The sequence below is a fragment of the Bos indicus x Bos taurus genome, chromosome 5 (genome assembly GCF_003369695.1).
Source record: "Bos indicus x Bos taurus breed Angus x Brahman F1 hybrid chromosome 5, Bos_hybrid_MaternalHap_v2.0, whole genome shotgun sequence".
Lineage (NCBI taxonomy): Eukaryota > Metazoa > Chordata > Mammalia > Artiodactyla > Bovidae > Bos > Bos indicus x Bos taurus.
Genome location: NC_040080.1, coordinates 63976173 through 63989649, shown reverse-complemented (window position 1 = coordinate 63989649; position 13477 = coordinate 63976173). Strand labels below are relative to the sequence as shown.

Below are 13477 nucleotides of genomic sequence, written 5' to 3'. Positions count from 1 at the left end.
AACACTACTGAGAACGTAGAGCAACAGGAATTCTCTTACAGTGTTGGGAATGTACTATAAATTTGGAGTAATATATGGCAGTTTCTTATCTTAAGCATATACCTACCCTGCTGCTGCTGCTACTGCTGCTAAGTCGCTTCAGTCGTGTCCGACTCTGTGCGACCCCAGAGACGGCAGCCCACGAGGCTCCCCTGTCCCTGGGATTCTCCAGGCAAGAACACTGGAGTGGGTTGCCATTTCCTTCTCCAATGCATGAAAGTGAAAGTGAAGTCAAGCAGTCGTGTCCGACTCTTCGGGACCCCATGGACTGCAGCCTACCAGGCTCCTCCATCCATGGGATTTTCCAGGCAAGAGTACTGGAGTGCGGTGCCATTGCCTTCTCTGATACCTACCCTATGACCCAGCAATTATACTCTTATTTATTCAAGAGAAGTGAAAACATATGGTTACATAAAGATTCGAAGAATGTTCATAGTAATTTTCTTCATGATAGCCAAAAACTGGCTGTGGCTCAGTTGCCTATCATCTTTTTTTTTTTTAAAGGACAAAGCATCTGTGGTATATCTCTACCATGAGATATTAGTAATAAAATGGACACATTATGGATACATACAACAACACAATAAATCTCAAGACACAGTGAGTAAAAGAAGCCAGATATGAAAGCACATCCTGCTTTATTCCATTTATATGAATTCTAAAATAGACAAAACAAACCTGTAGTGGAAAAAATCAGAACAGTGGCTCCCCCAGGGGGTGGGTTGAGGATAATGATGTACATCTTGGTAGGGGTGGAGATGTCATACAGAAATGAAGCGGTAGGGCAAGGATTTGAACCCAGGTGGCCTGGCCCCAGAAGCCATGGTTTTACCTACCATGTTACACTGCTTTTCTCGGTGTATGCTGCAGCCTCAGGTGTGGGTGAGATTACACAGGAAGGATAGCCTGTGAAGACAGGAGACTGAGAAGGAGCACTGAGACAAGTAGGAGGAAGACTAGGAGAGAGGGGCCGTGAAAACCAGTGGCAGAAGCGCTTATTTAAGAGTGGCTAACAGTGTTGAAAACTGCTGAATGGTCCAGCAAGAGAAGGACAGGGACAGGTCATTATTCTAGGAGGGCATGTGTGACATGGGCCAGGACAGTTTCATTGGACTGGTGGAGGCAGTAGGCAGCTTGCAGCGTTCTGAGGAGGTGTGGAAGGGAAGACAGAGAATGTGAATAACTTTCCCAAGAAGTTTGGCTGCTCCAGGGAAGAGAGAAAGGCAAGACAGTAATTAGAGTGCTAGTTAGAGGGCTAGAATGTCCTTGCAGAGGCTCAATCCTAACCACAGCTGACTCTATCCAGAGACGCCTGCCTTTGCCCACCCACCAGGGCTGCTACTTATGCTTCTGTGGGGTGAAGGTCTGTTGGCCACAGTTAGCCCCTGACAGCCACAGAACTTCATTTGAGAACTGAGATCAGCTGACACCACCATTGCTCATATCCTGTCATCCTTGGCAGGCCTCAGTGGGCGCCTACCCTTCTCCACTCAGCCTAGTCCTTCCTCTTCCCGACCACCCTTGTGCTGCTCCCCAATCCCTTCCTTGTACAAGGTCCTGGGCCACTCTTGGCTCAGATTATCCTTGCCCCTCTGTACTTGTCTGAAATGTGGCTCGTCCCTGAGGACACTTTTTTTTTTTTAAAAGAGATATCATTTATTCTCCCAAGTGAACAAGTCAGGTGACTGTGGGAGCATAGACAGTCAGCCTGCTCTGTGCTCACCATTTCTTATAGTCAGTGTGGCTCCACCAAAGTCTCAGGGACGCATTGAGCAGCAACTAACAGAAGACCCAATTAAAGTAGACTGAACAAAGAGTTCTAGAACAGAGCCAGGACTGCTTGATTCATTAAGAGTTTTCTACCTCTTCACACTGCTACTCTGTCCTCAATGGCTGATGGTCTCTTTCCTCAGACATCACATGTAGTCTTGATAATGCTGCTGCTACTGCTGCTAAGTCACTTCAGTCGTGTCCGACTCTGTGGGACCCCATAGAAGGCAGCCCACCAGGCTCTGCTGTCCCTGGGATTTTCCAGGCAAGAGTACAGGAGTGGGTTGCCATTGCCTTCTCCATTGATAATGAAGAAAAACAAAATCTTTCCTAAGCTCCCCACAAATTAGCCAGGACAATGGAAACACCATGATTGGTAAGACCAATGAGATTCATCCCCTAAATGCATGGGAGGGGAACACCTGTATATAACCCAGACTTTGCCAACAAGGGAGAAAGACTCACTGCTGAGCAGGCATCATCAATGCTTGCCTTGATAGTCATACAAATTCCTCTTCCTTTTAAGGGTCAGCTATTTCACCCTCCATTGACAAGATGTGTGGCATACTGCTTAAGGGCAACAGCGCTTGTGCCAGACTAACTGGATGCAAATCCCAGCTCACTTGCCAGCTCTTTGGCTGCGGGCAGATCACTTAAACTTTCCACACTGCAGCTTCCTGATCTGTAAAACAAGGGCTATTAGCACTATCCAACAGAACTTTCTGTGATGATGGAAGGAAATGTCCCATGTCTGTGCTAATACAGTAGCCACTAGCCATACGTGGCTGCTGAGTGTTTGAAATGTGGCGAGTACATGTGAGGGATTGTTTTTTAATGTTTATTTATTTATGCATGTATGTGTCTGCACTGGGTCTTAGTTGGGAAACACGGGAAGTTTAGCTGCGGCATGTGGCATCTAGTTTCCTGACCAGGGATGGAACCTAGGCCCCCTGCACTGGGAGCATGGAGTCTTAGCTGCTGGACTACGAGGGAAGTCCCAAGAACTGTTTTTTTTTTTTTTTTTTTTTAATGAAAATTAAATAGTCACATTTGACTAGTGACTTGGCTTCCCTGGTAGCTCAGTTGGTAAAGAATCTGCCTACAGTGCAGGAGACCCTGGTTCGATTCCTGGGTTGGGAAGATCCACTAGAGAAGGGATAGGCTACCCACTCCAGTGTTTTTGGGCTTCCCTTGTGGCTCAGCTGGTAAAGAATCCGCCTGCAATGAGGGAGACCTGGGTTCGATCCCTGGGTTAGGAAGATCCCCTGGAGAAGGGAACAGCTACCCACTCCAGTATTCTGGCCTGGAGAATTCCATGGACTGTATAGTCCTTGGGGTCACAAAAAGTGGGACCTGACTGAGTGACTTTCACTTCACCACACTGGGCACATAGCTCTAATTCATAGTACTGTTGTAGGATAAAATGTACCGATGATTTAAAAAGCAGGAATTGAAGTAACACATAAACTCTCATTAAATGTTAGTTATTACTTTTGCCGCCATCCACTGATGTCCTGGTCATTTGCCCACTCTCCTTGAAGAAAGACTATGGCATCTGATACACCGTTTCCTTGCCACCTCAGGTCTTTAGCAAACCCAGGTGGCTTCAATGTTCATGCAGGTAGTCCAGCGGCACCCTGGTCTCTTCAACTCCAATGACTCACCTCCATTTTGCCATAGCCACTCACACCCATAGCCACAACCTCTACCACACCCTCCCAGGAGAGCTCAGTGGAATCTCACCCCTTTGTCTCTAACCACACTTGCCAACCTTTCAATTTCTTCCTTCCCTTGCCCCCAGGAAGTCTGATCTTTAGGTTGGTTGAGACTTCCAGTTCCTTGACTCTATCCTTTCCTTTCCCACTGGCTCTTGTCTTGACTCCTCTTCCTAACCAGGTTGATTCCACAATGTTTCACTTTTCCTCCTTCTCCATATGGTATCCTTCTTCATCATTATTAACCTTCTGAACAGTTCTCCTGGTTTCAGATTTACTGTTTAAATCCATTCTCCACATTGCAACCAGGGTAGTTTCTCTACTAAATCTCATCATATTGCTCACTTGCCCTAAATCCTCTGCTGTTCCCTATTGCCACCTACTACCCATTTCCAGAAGGTACCATGCTCCCACAGCATCCATGCTTTTGCACATGCTAGACTCCCTTCCTGATTTACCTCTCCTCTTGTTTTTGGTCTGAACAACTTCTTTTTTCCCTTTAAGATTCAGTTTGTCAGCACATCGTTAGAGCTTGGAGTTGAGGCCGCTGGCCAATGAACTCACACGTGTAGGTAGTGTGCTACATGAGGGGCAAGTTTTTTGCTAACACCACAAGGGTCTCTGGCCCAGTGAGTGGAGTTGGATAGTAATACTTGCTACAAAAGTATGATTTTAAGGAATGAGAGCTTATTTAAGGAGAGGTGAAAACATTTAAAAATTAGCTTTTTTTTTTTTTCTCTTCTTCAATATCCCTAACTCTTCAGGCAATACTTGACTTTTCTGTTTTCTCAGTTCATGTATCCTACTCTGAGATCCTAAAAAGGGAGCGCACTCAGTGGGTCTGATGTGGTGGATGCTTGCCCGGGAAGTTCTGCGCATGTGTGGCACCATCTCCCGAGAACACCCATGGGAGGTCATGCCGGATCTCTACTTCTACAGAGATCCTGAAGAGATTGAAAAGGAAGAGCAGGCAGCAGCTGAGAAGGCTGTGACCAAGGAGGAATTTCAGGGTAAATGGGCTGGTCCAGCTCCAGAGTTCACTGCTACTCAGCCTGAGGCGGCAGACTGGTCTCAAGGCGTGCAGGCGCCTTCCATGCCTATTCAGCAGTTCCCCACTGAAGACTGGAGTGCTCCGCCTCCCACTGAAGACTGGTCTGCGGCTCCCACCGCTCAGGCCTGAATGGGTAGGAACCACCACTGAGTGGTCGTAAGCTGTTCTTCCAAACACTTGTAGAACGTCCACAAACTTCCAACAAGATGGAAATCTGGTTGATGGAAAATAACTGTTTCTAAAAAAAAAAAAAAAAGATTCAGTTTGGGCATCACCTCCCTGATCTATCCCCTAACCTAATTTAGGTGCCCCTCCCACGTGCTCCCATGGCACCCTGTGCTTCACTGGAGTCACAGTCCTAATGATGCTGGGCTGTGATATAAGATACCATTGTTAACAAATCTGACTCCCTGTCTTGGCTATGAGAGCCTGAGAACAGACACCCAACAAATTATTACTGAATGCACTGGACATAGATTTTGGGAGGATTGCTTGCTACCAATTCAATTCACTTTTTTAAAGGTGGAGGGATTTGAATGTGTTTGTATGTTGAGGGTTAAGAGCTATAATAAGGAACTGCCTGGTGGTCCAGTGCTTAGGACTTGGCACTTTCACAGCTGAGGGCCAGGTTCAATCCCTGGTTAGGGAACTAAGATCCTGCAAGCTGTGAGGTGTGACCAAAAGAAAATGACCTGCAATAATTAGTGAATGAGAGGCTGGAGATTTGGAGGACGGAGGGGACAATGACTGGAACAGTGCCCGGGGAGGCAGTTAAGGTCCTGAGCACAGATGGAGGAACATCCTTCCGGCAGGGGAAGAGATAGGCTCTCCTTTGAGCCTGCAGAGAGGGTGCAGGTGCTGATGAAACGTCTGTTGTCAGGGAGCAGGACACTGGAGGAGTTTGCAACTGACAAGTCTCTGTTTCCTCTAATCTAAATGGTGAGTTGGGATCAAGGTGAATGGAAATTTGGGGGGAAGAGCAAAGGCCTGGGAGACACAGCTGCCTAGGGACCCAAAGCCGCTTCCCACACTTCTGTGAACTTTTCCTCCGATCCCTCAGTCCCCCACCTACAAATCCCAGGCTGCTGTCCAGTGCTCCTGAATGCAGCCTGCATTCATCTTGGCTGTGAAATGTGCTAAGCCCCTGCCATTAATCCATCACTAAGTTTAATCCTCATATAAGAGAGTATATGTAAAACAGCCCACCCCAGGTACACAGTAAACACGAGGTAAATGGTAGTCTTTGTATCGACTAGCAAGGATTAACTGTTGTTTTTTTCTAGCTGCATAGCAGCATTTACAGGATGATACATGCCCCTCCAGGAGCTTATTTCCTTGTCAGAGAAGGATGTACCCATATGATAATTAAAAAGCAATACAAAGTGATATGTGATAGTTATTGTCTAGTCGCTAAATCATGTCTCTCTCTCTTTTTTTTTTAATGTCCAACTCTTTTGCCACCCTATGGACTATAGCTCACAAGTCTCCTCTGTCCGTGGGATTTCCCAGGCAAGAATACTGGAGTGGGTTGCCGTTCCCTTCTCCAGGGTATCTTCCTGACCCAGGGATTGAACCTGTGTCTCCTGCATTGGCAGGTGGATTCTTTATCACTGAGCCACCAGTGAAGCCCCGTGTGATGATTACCAACACCCAAATGGTGCTTTGTTTTTGACCACAACCAGCACTGAAAAATATCTTTTCCATCAAGACCTAGAACTCAAATCAATATATAAAGTGAAACAAATTTCATTAGACACTACTTATCCTTACTTTGTGTCATGCATTCTGGTATTTTTTATTGTATTCTACTTTGTTTTTAAATACTGGTGGTCAAGGCTCACTGTGATGGGTTGAACTCTGCCTCTCAAAAATTTATATATTAATATGTTGAAATCACATATCCCTCAAAAATTCATATTCATAGGAGGTACCCTCAGTCCCTCAGAATGTGACCTTATTCAGATATAGGGTCTTTACAGAGGAAATCTTTAGGGTGGGCCCTAATCCAATATGACTGATGTCTTTAGAAAAAGGGGAAATTTGTGAATTCGCTAGCAGTCCAGTAGTTAGGACTCAGTGCTTTCATTGCCGGGGCCCTGGGTTCAACCTCTGGTCTTGGAACAGGATCCTATGTGGCTTGGCAATAGAGGGGGGAAATTTGGAGACAGACTTGCATGCAGGGAGATTACCACATGAACAGGAAGATGGCTATCCACAGGCCAAGGAGAGAGGCCTGGAATGAGTCCTCTCAGTTTTCATAGGGCACCAACCCTGCCAACACACTGATCTTGGGCTTCTAGCCTTCAGTAGTCTGACAGAATGAATTCCTTTGGTTGGTTAACTCCCTGCCTAGCAAAAAAATACACTCACCTGATTGATTTCGTGACTCACTGTTGGGTTGCAACCTGCAGTTCCCGGACTGCAACATTCTTTTTTCTCTGCTTTTCCTCCTGCATTCTTCACAGCCACTGGTGGGATGGCAGGGCCCGGAGGAGGGTGAGGCAAGCAAGGAACCAACTCTCAGGGTCATGCAAGTGGGGGTGTCATTACCAGTAGTCTAGCCAACTCCACACTTATATGACCTGAAGGTGAGCACCTCTCCAACTCAGCATACTCAGCACCTCACCCTGACCTAGGCCGTGTCAAGTGGGCACAATCCTTGTCTCCGTTTGAGAGGTTGACACACAGTCACAAAGCTTTTAAGTGGAGTTTGATCCACATCAGATATGCCCATAAGTCCTCTGATGACATCACAGTCTCCCCGTCTGTGCAATCAGTTAGAGAAGATGATAATAAATATTGTTTTACTACTTGTATGTGTTTCTCACCTTCCTATCCCCCAAAGCAGTCAAAGTTAAAGACTCGAGTTCATGCCTCCTCTCCTCTTGCCAAAGTTCTGGGGGACATGGCCCTCTGGAGACCCTTAGGTGGCAAGGCCTGAGTTTAGTCACTGTCTCTGGATGTCAGCAGGCAGAGTGGGTGCCCTGGAGTGGACACAGAATGCATGTGTTGTGAGCACCTTTGTGTACACATTGCGATCGATTGTAGCACTGCCAGCTGTATAAACCCAAGGACAGGGTCCCCGCCTGCCATCTCCACCCCAGCTCTCCCTCCTCTCCAACTGGCTGCCTTACAGACACAATAAATATATAAGCACACACCTCCAACAGCCTCTGCCTTTGTGGCATTAATATTACTCTCAAATCTGGGGATCCTATGTAAGATAGAGACTCTTCTGTCTTTCTCCTGCCTGGCTAGTTCTGGGACAATAAAATAATGTCTAACGTTTACTGTGTACCAGGCATCATTTGCATGTATTATTGCATTTCACTCTCACAACTTTGTAAGTTAAGGCTATTATTTGCTCCATTTTACAGACAACAAAACTGAAGCACAAATAGTAAACAGCCCAGAGTTGTGCAGCTAGCACTGTTGGCAGGATCTGAACCCATGCAGCCTGCTCCAGGGGCCAAGTTCTTAACTCCTACCCTCTGCCTGGCTGGGCACTCCGACCTGCACGTACTTGCCCATCCACGTGGATGGGAGCAGGAGGAGCCAGGTTCTGGGAATCAGTTGGGACACCAGGGGGCAGCATAAGCCTGGCTTTGGCCCCTGAGCCCAGCCCTGTTTGGGGAAAGAGGAGGGGAGTAGAAACCGCCTCCCACCTTCCCCCAGCTCCTCAGAGACCATCCTTTCCCCATACTCGTCTCTCAGGTTGGGGGCTTGAAGGTCCCTTGGCCTCCTCCAGCTTTTCCTCCAGCCAAAGCTTCAAAAACCATCCAGTAGTGACAATGATGACTCAGAAGCTGAGCAAGCTGTGCGTGTGAGTGTGTGTCCTTTTGTGACTGCATGTGGCTCTGAGTGCTGACATGTCTGTGAGCCTGCCTGTGCGTGTGTGTAAGCATGTGTGTGTGTGGGAGGGAGTGTCCTTCTGGCTGGGGAAGTTGTGTACATGCACGTTTATTTCTGGGTGTGTCTCTCTGTGTTTACCCCAGAAACAGATAGGAACTTTGCCAAGGTTGCACAGCAGATTCATATTCAAACTTGTCCCTTAGGAATCTACAGGCAGCAACTCCAGCTTGCCACTGGCTCCTACCTGGGTCTCCGGAGTAGTACCCCATGAGGAGGTGGCAGAAAGGATTTTCAGTCCCAGGCACCCCTGGAGGCCTACAGGATTGTGAGCTTCGCGGCCCCCTCCCCCACTCCCTCCCATCAGTGGGTCACGAGACCTCTAGGGCGTTCCCCACCCAGCAGGGAGGGGGACCGAGGAGTCCCAGCTCCCCGCCGCTTTCAGGGTCTTCCACTGGAGGGAGCGCAGGGCCAGAGGGATTTCTTTTTCCAGAGGCACCCCCCACCCCGGGGCGGGGAGGGGGGAGCCCAGTCCCTCTTGAGCCCAAACCCCCGGCCCTTGCAAGAGTTTGAGTATGGGAGCTGTAGTTTGGGGTGGCATGTCTCTGCTTGATATTAGGTGACTTTCTGGAGAAAAGTTGATTGTTTTTGAAGGGGGCAGAGTAAGTGGGGATCAGCCTTTCCTCCAGCATGGCGCCAGGGGCCCCCAAGCCCCAGTCCTGGCTCCCCCTCCCAGCCCATGCTCCCCTACTCCATACCAGAGGCACACATGCTCACCCCACTTTCTTCCTCTTCCTCCTCCAGCCCACTTTCTCTTCTCTGTGTCGTCAGAGCTCCAGGGAGGGACCTGGGTAGTCGGAGAAGCCGGAAACAGAGGGCTGGGGCAGCCACTGCTTACACTGAAGAGGGAGGCTGGGAGAGGATTGTGTGTGTGTGTGTGTGTGTGTGTGTGTGTGTGTGTTTTATTTTTGGTGGTGGTGGTGGAGGAGGGGTGTTAGCAGGGCCAGTCCTGAACCCGCTGGACAGAGCTACAGACCCATGGGGCCTGGCAGAGCCGGCTGAGAGAGGGAGACGACAACAGAGGGGTTGCCAAGGTGAGGGGATGCCTCCAAGGAGGGAGGGTGGGGGGCCTCTGACTACCAATGTGGGGGGGAGGAGGGGAGTGCTTTTCAGGATCCTGCCTGGGCAGAATGGATGGTCCCTAAGAAATTGTTTCAGCTGGGGCTGGTGGCTGGTGTTACTGAGTTTCGGCAGTTTCGAAATATCAGAGGAATCTGGAGTGGGTACAGGCCCAGCACTTGCCCCGCTCCTCCCCAACATGGGTCACTTTTTCCACACACCCCATCCCCCGCAATCCAGGGACGTGTTAAGGCCGGGGAAGGAGGGCAAGGAGGTGCCCCTCTGCCCTCTGGGTTGGGGGGAAGTGGCCGCCCCTCCCTATAGAAAACTGATGGCAGGGGGCAGTGGATCCTCCACAGACCCCTATCCGGGCCCCCCACAAAGGTTCCTCTTCAAGGGTGTGGCCAGGGGGTGAGCGTGTCCCAGAAGTAGAACCTCATGGTGCCCCAGAGGAGGGGGAATTTCCCCCTCAAAACTGCTCCACGCTTGGCCCGGCGGCGTCATGGAGTTAACCCTCCTGGTGCCTAACTGGCTCCGCCTCCCCGCGCCCCTCCCCGCCCCCGCCCCCGCACACACACTGGGCAACTCCGAGCAGCTCTTCTGACTTCTGATCCTGTGGTCCCACGATCAGAGGACTCAGGAATCTCGGGGGTTGAGGTGAAGTTTAGGCCACGAAGCGGGGCTGAGGAAGATCCTGGACTTCCCTTCCCCATGGGGAAGGGAACGCGGGCCCCGCCCCCCCAGGCCATGGCTCCTCCCTCCCTGTCGGTGTTCAAGGGGGCTTACAGCAGAAGATGCCCCTGGCCTGGCAGGCCGATTGAGCCAGCCTGGTTATTGGGTGGGAGTGGGGGAAAGTCTGGCCCCTCGCTGTCGGAGGATGGAGTAGGGGAGATTTGAAGGCAGGGCCATGCCAGGAAGCTGGTCACTCTTCCTAATCTAGGGGATATGGAGGAAAGGGGAGCTGCCTCTGACTTAGGGATCACCTCGGTCCCCGTAGGGTAGAGATAGAGGTCAAAGGTCTGAGCACCCTGAGAAACAGGAGAGAAAGAGGGAAGAGAGGAATGGAGTCCTCCCTTGAGTTTGAAACACAAACCAAAAGGTGCCCCACCCCAAGGTGGGTGTAGAGAAAGGTCTATGAGAGGACCCTGAGCAGGAGGGGGAGGATTCTGCCTTTGGGAGAAAAGAGGTTAGGGGGATATAGGAACTGGGGAGGAGCACGGATCTCCAGAAAAGGGGCCTCTCTGTTCTCTATTCCTTTGGGAGTCCTGGGAGAGGGGAGAAGCTAACGTGCTGCAGGAGAACTTGGGGCTAACTGGGTTGAGGGAGACCTAGGGAGTTTCCACCCCCATCCTTTCTGTCATCTCTGGGAAGAGGGACGTTTTGAGAAACATGAACTGAGAGACCCCTGGGGAACCACTGGTTTACCCACTCCGCCCTGCAGTCCACCTAGATGGGGAGGCAACCACCCCCTCCCTATTCTCCTACCTCCTTGCCTCTTGCCCCCTTTCCTTCTCTTCCTTGTAGTCCTCTAGCCTCCCTGCCCCTCTTTTTTGCTTTTCTCTGAAGGCTAATTAACCTCACTTTTTCTCCTTCCTGAGTTCTCTCTACTCTTCCTCTTGCTCCATCTCCTCTTCTTCAGTTCTCCTCCCATGCCCCCCTCCTCTTGGGATTATGAGATCTGGATCCAGAAGGGATCCTAAGGGTACAGAGTGGTGGTTTATCCCCACTTGGGTTCAGATCGCTTGCAGAGTGGCCTTGGCAAGTTGGAGAACCTCCTTGAGCTCAGTTTCTCTACCTGTAACAGGATGATTTTATATTTTAAAAATTGTTGCAAGATGCTAGTGAGGTAAGGCGCTCAGTGTAATGCCCCATACATAGTAAGTGCTTAATGAATAATAGCTATTATTACTCTACCATCTTCTTCTTCCTCATCTAGCCAGGCAGTTTTCAGATTGTTTCATGGAACCCTGGAATTTTGAGGGATTTCTCTAGGGATACCTTTGGGGTCCAGAGGTGGAGAGAGGGAAGCAAGAAGTGGTAGAATTCCAGGTCTACCACACTTGATTTCAACAGAGAAATTCCAATTTTACATAACTGGCTAAAACGGTCTACTTCTTTAAAAAATTTGGAAAGTTCATACTTTACCCAAGCCTCATATTTTATAGATGAGAAGATTGAGGTCCACGGAGGGGAGGTTTCTTTTTGTTTATTTGTTTTTAAAATCTTTTGACCATGCCACAGGTCATGTGGGATCTTAGTTCCCTGATCAGGGATTTGTTCCCTTCATTGGCAGCATGGAGTCTTAGCCACTGGATCACCAGAGAAGTTCCGAGGGGAGGTTTCCTGCCAACAGAATCAGAGCTACAACCCACATTCTCTGCCTTCTCTCAGAGAGCTTTCCCTACTGCCCCATTGCCCCTGTCTCTTACCCTCTCCCCTCCCCCAACTGGCTGCAGCTCAGCTCTTCCCACTCCATTACCCCCATGCCTACTGTTGAAGAAAATACCTTGTTTCAGGCTTTGGCCAAAGAGGTTCCTGGTTTGATATAGTCTGGCTGAGAGTTGTGGTGCTGATGGTCTCTGAAAGGGCTGTCTATGGGAGGTCCTTGCTGCTGTTGCTGCTGCTGCTGCGTCGCTTTAGTCGTGTCCGACTCTGTGTGACCCCATAGGTGGCAGCCAACCAGGCTTCCCGTCCCTGGGATTCTCCAGGAAAGAACATTGGAGTGGGTTGCCATTTCCTTCTCCAATGCATGTAAATGAAAAGTGAAAGTGAAGTCGCTCAGTCGTGTCCAACTCTAGCGACCCCATGGACTGCAGCCTACCAGGCTCCTCCATCCATGGGGTTTTCTAGGCAAAAGTACTGGAGTGGGGTGCCATTGCCTTCTCCTGGGAGGTCCTTGGCTGCCCGAAAAGGTCAACTTCCAAATAACCTTGTTCTTTTTCTTCAGTGTTAATGTCAGTCGCTCAGTCATGTCCGAGTCTCACAACCCCACGCACTGTAGTCCACCAAGCTCCTCTGTGTGTGGAATTCTTCAGGCAAGAATACTAGGGTGGCTTTGCCATTCCTTTCTCTAGGAGATCTTCCTGACCCAGGAATCAAACCCAGGTCTCCTGCATTGCAGGCAGATTCTTTACTTTCTGAACTACCAGGGAAGCCCTCTTTTTCTTCAGGCACCCTCCAAACCCCAGATCATGTCTCTGTGGGGTCTGGTCTCCAAAATGCCCCCAGAAAAACTGCAGCGGCTCTATGTCGACTTTCCTCAACACCTGCGGCATCTCCTGGGTGACTGGCTGGAGAACCAGCCCTGGTGAGTCCTGGCTGCCCCCCATCAGTCCCCCAGGGCCTCCCCCACCTACCTGCCTTCTCATTAGGTTTTATTCATCCCATTTTGAGACTTGGGACTCATTATTGTACATGCAGTGGTCCAGATTTAGCCAGGAGTCTGTACCGCATCAACCAGACTACGGCGTGTTGACATATGGAGTTCCTCACCCCCTTAGGAACCTGAGCCAAAGAGGAGGGAGGTCAGAGCTGGGCCAAGGGCACCACCCACAACAGCTGGAAAATTGGGGAACAAGGGGCACAGCTGAGGACTACGGAGGGCCTGGATGGAGGATAAGAGGAGGAAGGAGCTGCTGAGCTGTTTGCTGTGGGGTGAAGGGGCAGTAGAGTCGAGGAAGCCCTGACCTGAGGTGGCCTCATCCTGATCTTCCTGCAGGGAATTCCTTGTCGGCTCAGACACCTTCTGCTGCAACATGGCCAGCGCCCTACTTTCTGCCACTGTCCAGCGCCTTCAGGCCTCAGCCGGAGAGCAGGGGGAGGGGAACACCATCTTGCAACACATCAGCACTCTGGAGGTGGGCGCAGGAGGGAGGGGACAGGGCCAGGGTGGGGCCTGGAGCTGGGGTGAGCATTGGATGCTGGAAGGGAATTG

General features: G+C 50.0%; 1 protein-coding gene, 1 long non-coding RNA gene and 1 other non-coding gene across 6 annotated transcripts in view; 2 read left to right on the top strand and 1 right to left on the bottom strand.

The window, feature by feature from the left end:
* Positions 1-660: 660 nt before the first annotated feature.
* Positions 661-9365, bottom strand: LOC113892863. 3 transcript variants are annotated; one of them, XR_003511153.1, is made up of 3 exons: positions 9202-9365; positions 6946-7340; positions 661-4813 (listed from the first exon to the last, which is right to left on the bottom strand). It is a non-coding gene; the product is annotated as an uncharacterized LOC113892863 (long non-coding RNA). The 3 variants fall into 3 exon arrangements; XR_003511151.1 differs by having other exon boundaries at positions 6946-7559; positions 9202-9331; XR_003511152.1 differs by having other exon boundaries at positions 9183-9263.
* LOC113893835 lies at positions 4039-4188 on the top strand. Its single transcript, XR_003511358.1, has one exon. It is a non-coding gene; the product is annotated as a small nucleolar RNA SNORA62/SNORA6 family (small nucleolar RNA).
* STAT6 (signal transducer and activator of transcription 6) overlaps positions 9278-13477 on the top strand; it is a 14187-nt gene continuing 9987 nt past the window's right edge. The window contains exons 1-3 of one of the 2 annotated variants that reach the window (XM_027542295.1): positions 9278-9518; positions 12714-12850; positions 13262-13400. In XM_027542295.1, the coding sequence (XP_027398096.1) occupies positions 12735-12850; positions 13262-13400 (255 nt within the window). In that variant the 5' untranslated portion in view covers positions 9278-9518; positions 12714-12734. The remainder of the gene's footprint in view (positions 9519-12713; positions 12851-13261; positions 13401-13477) is intronic. The other variant, XM_027542294.1, reaches the window with a different exon arrangement.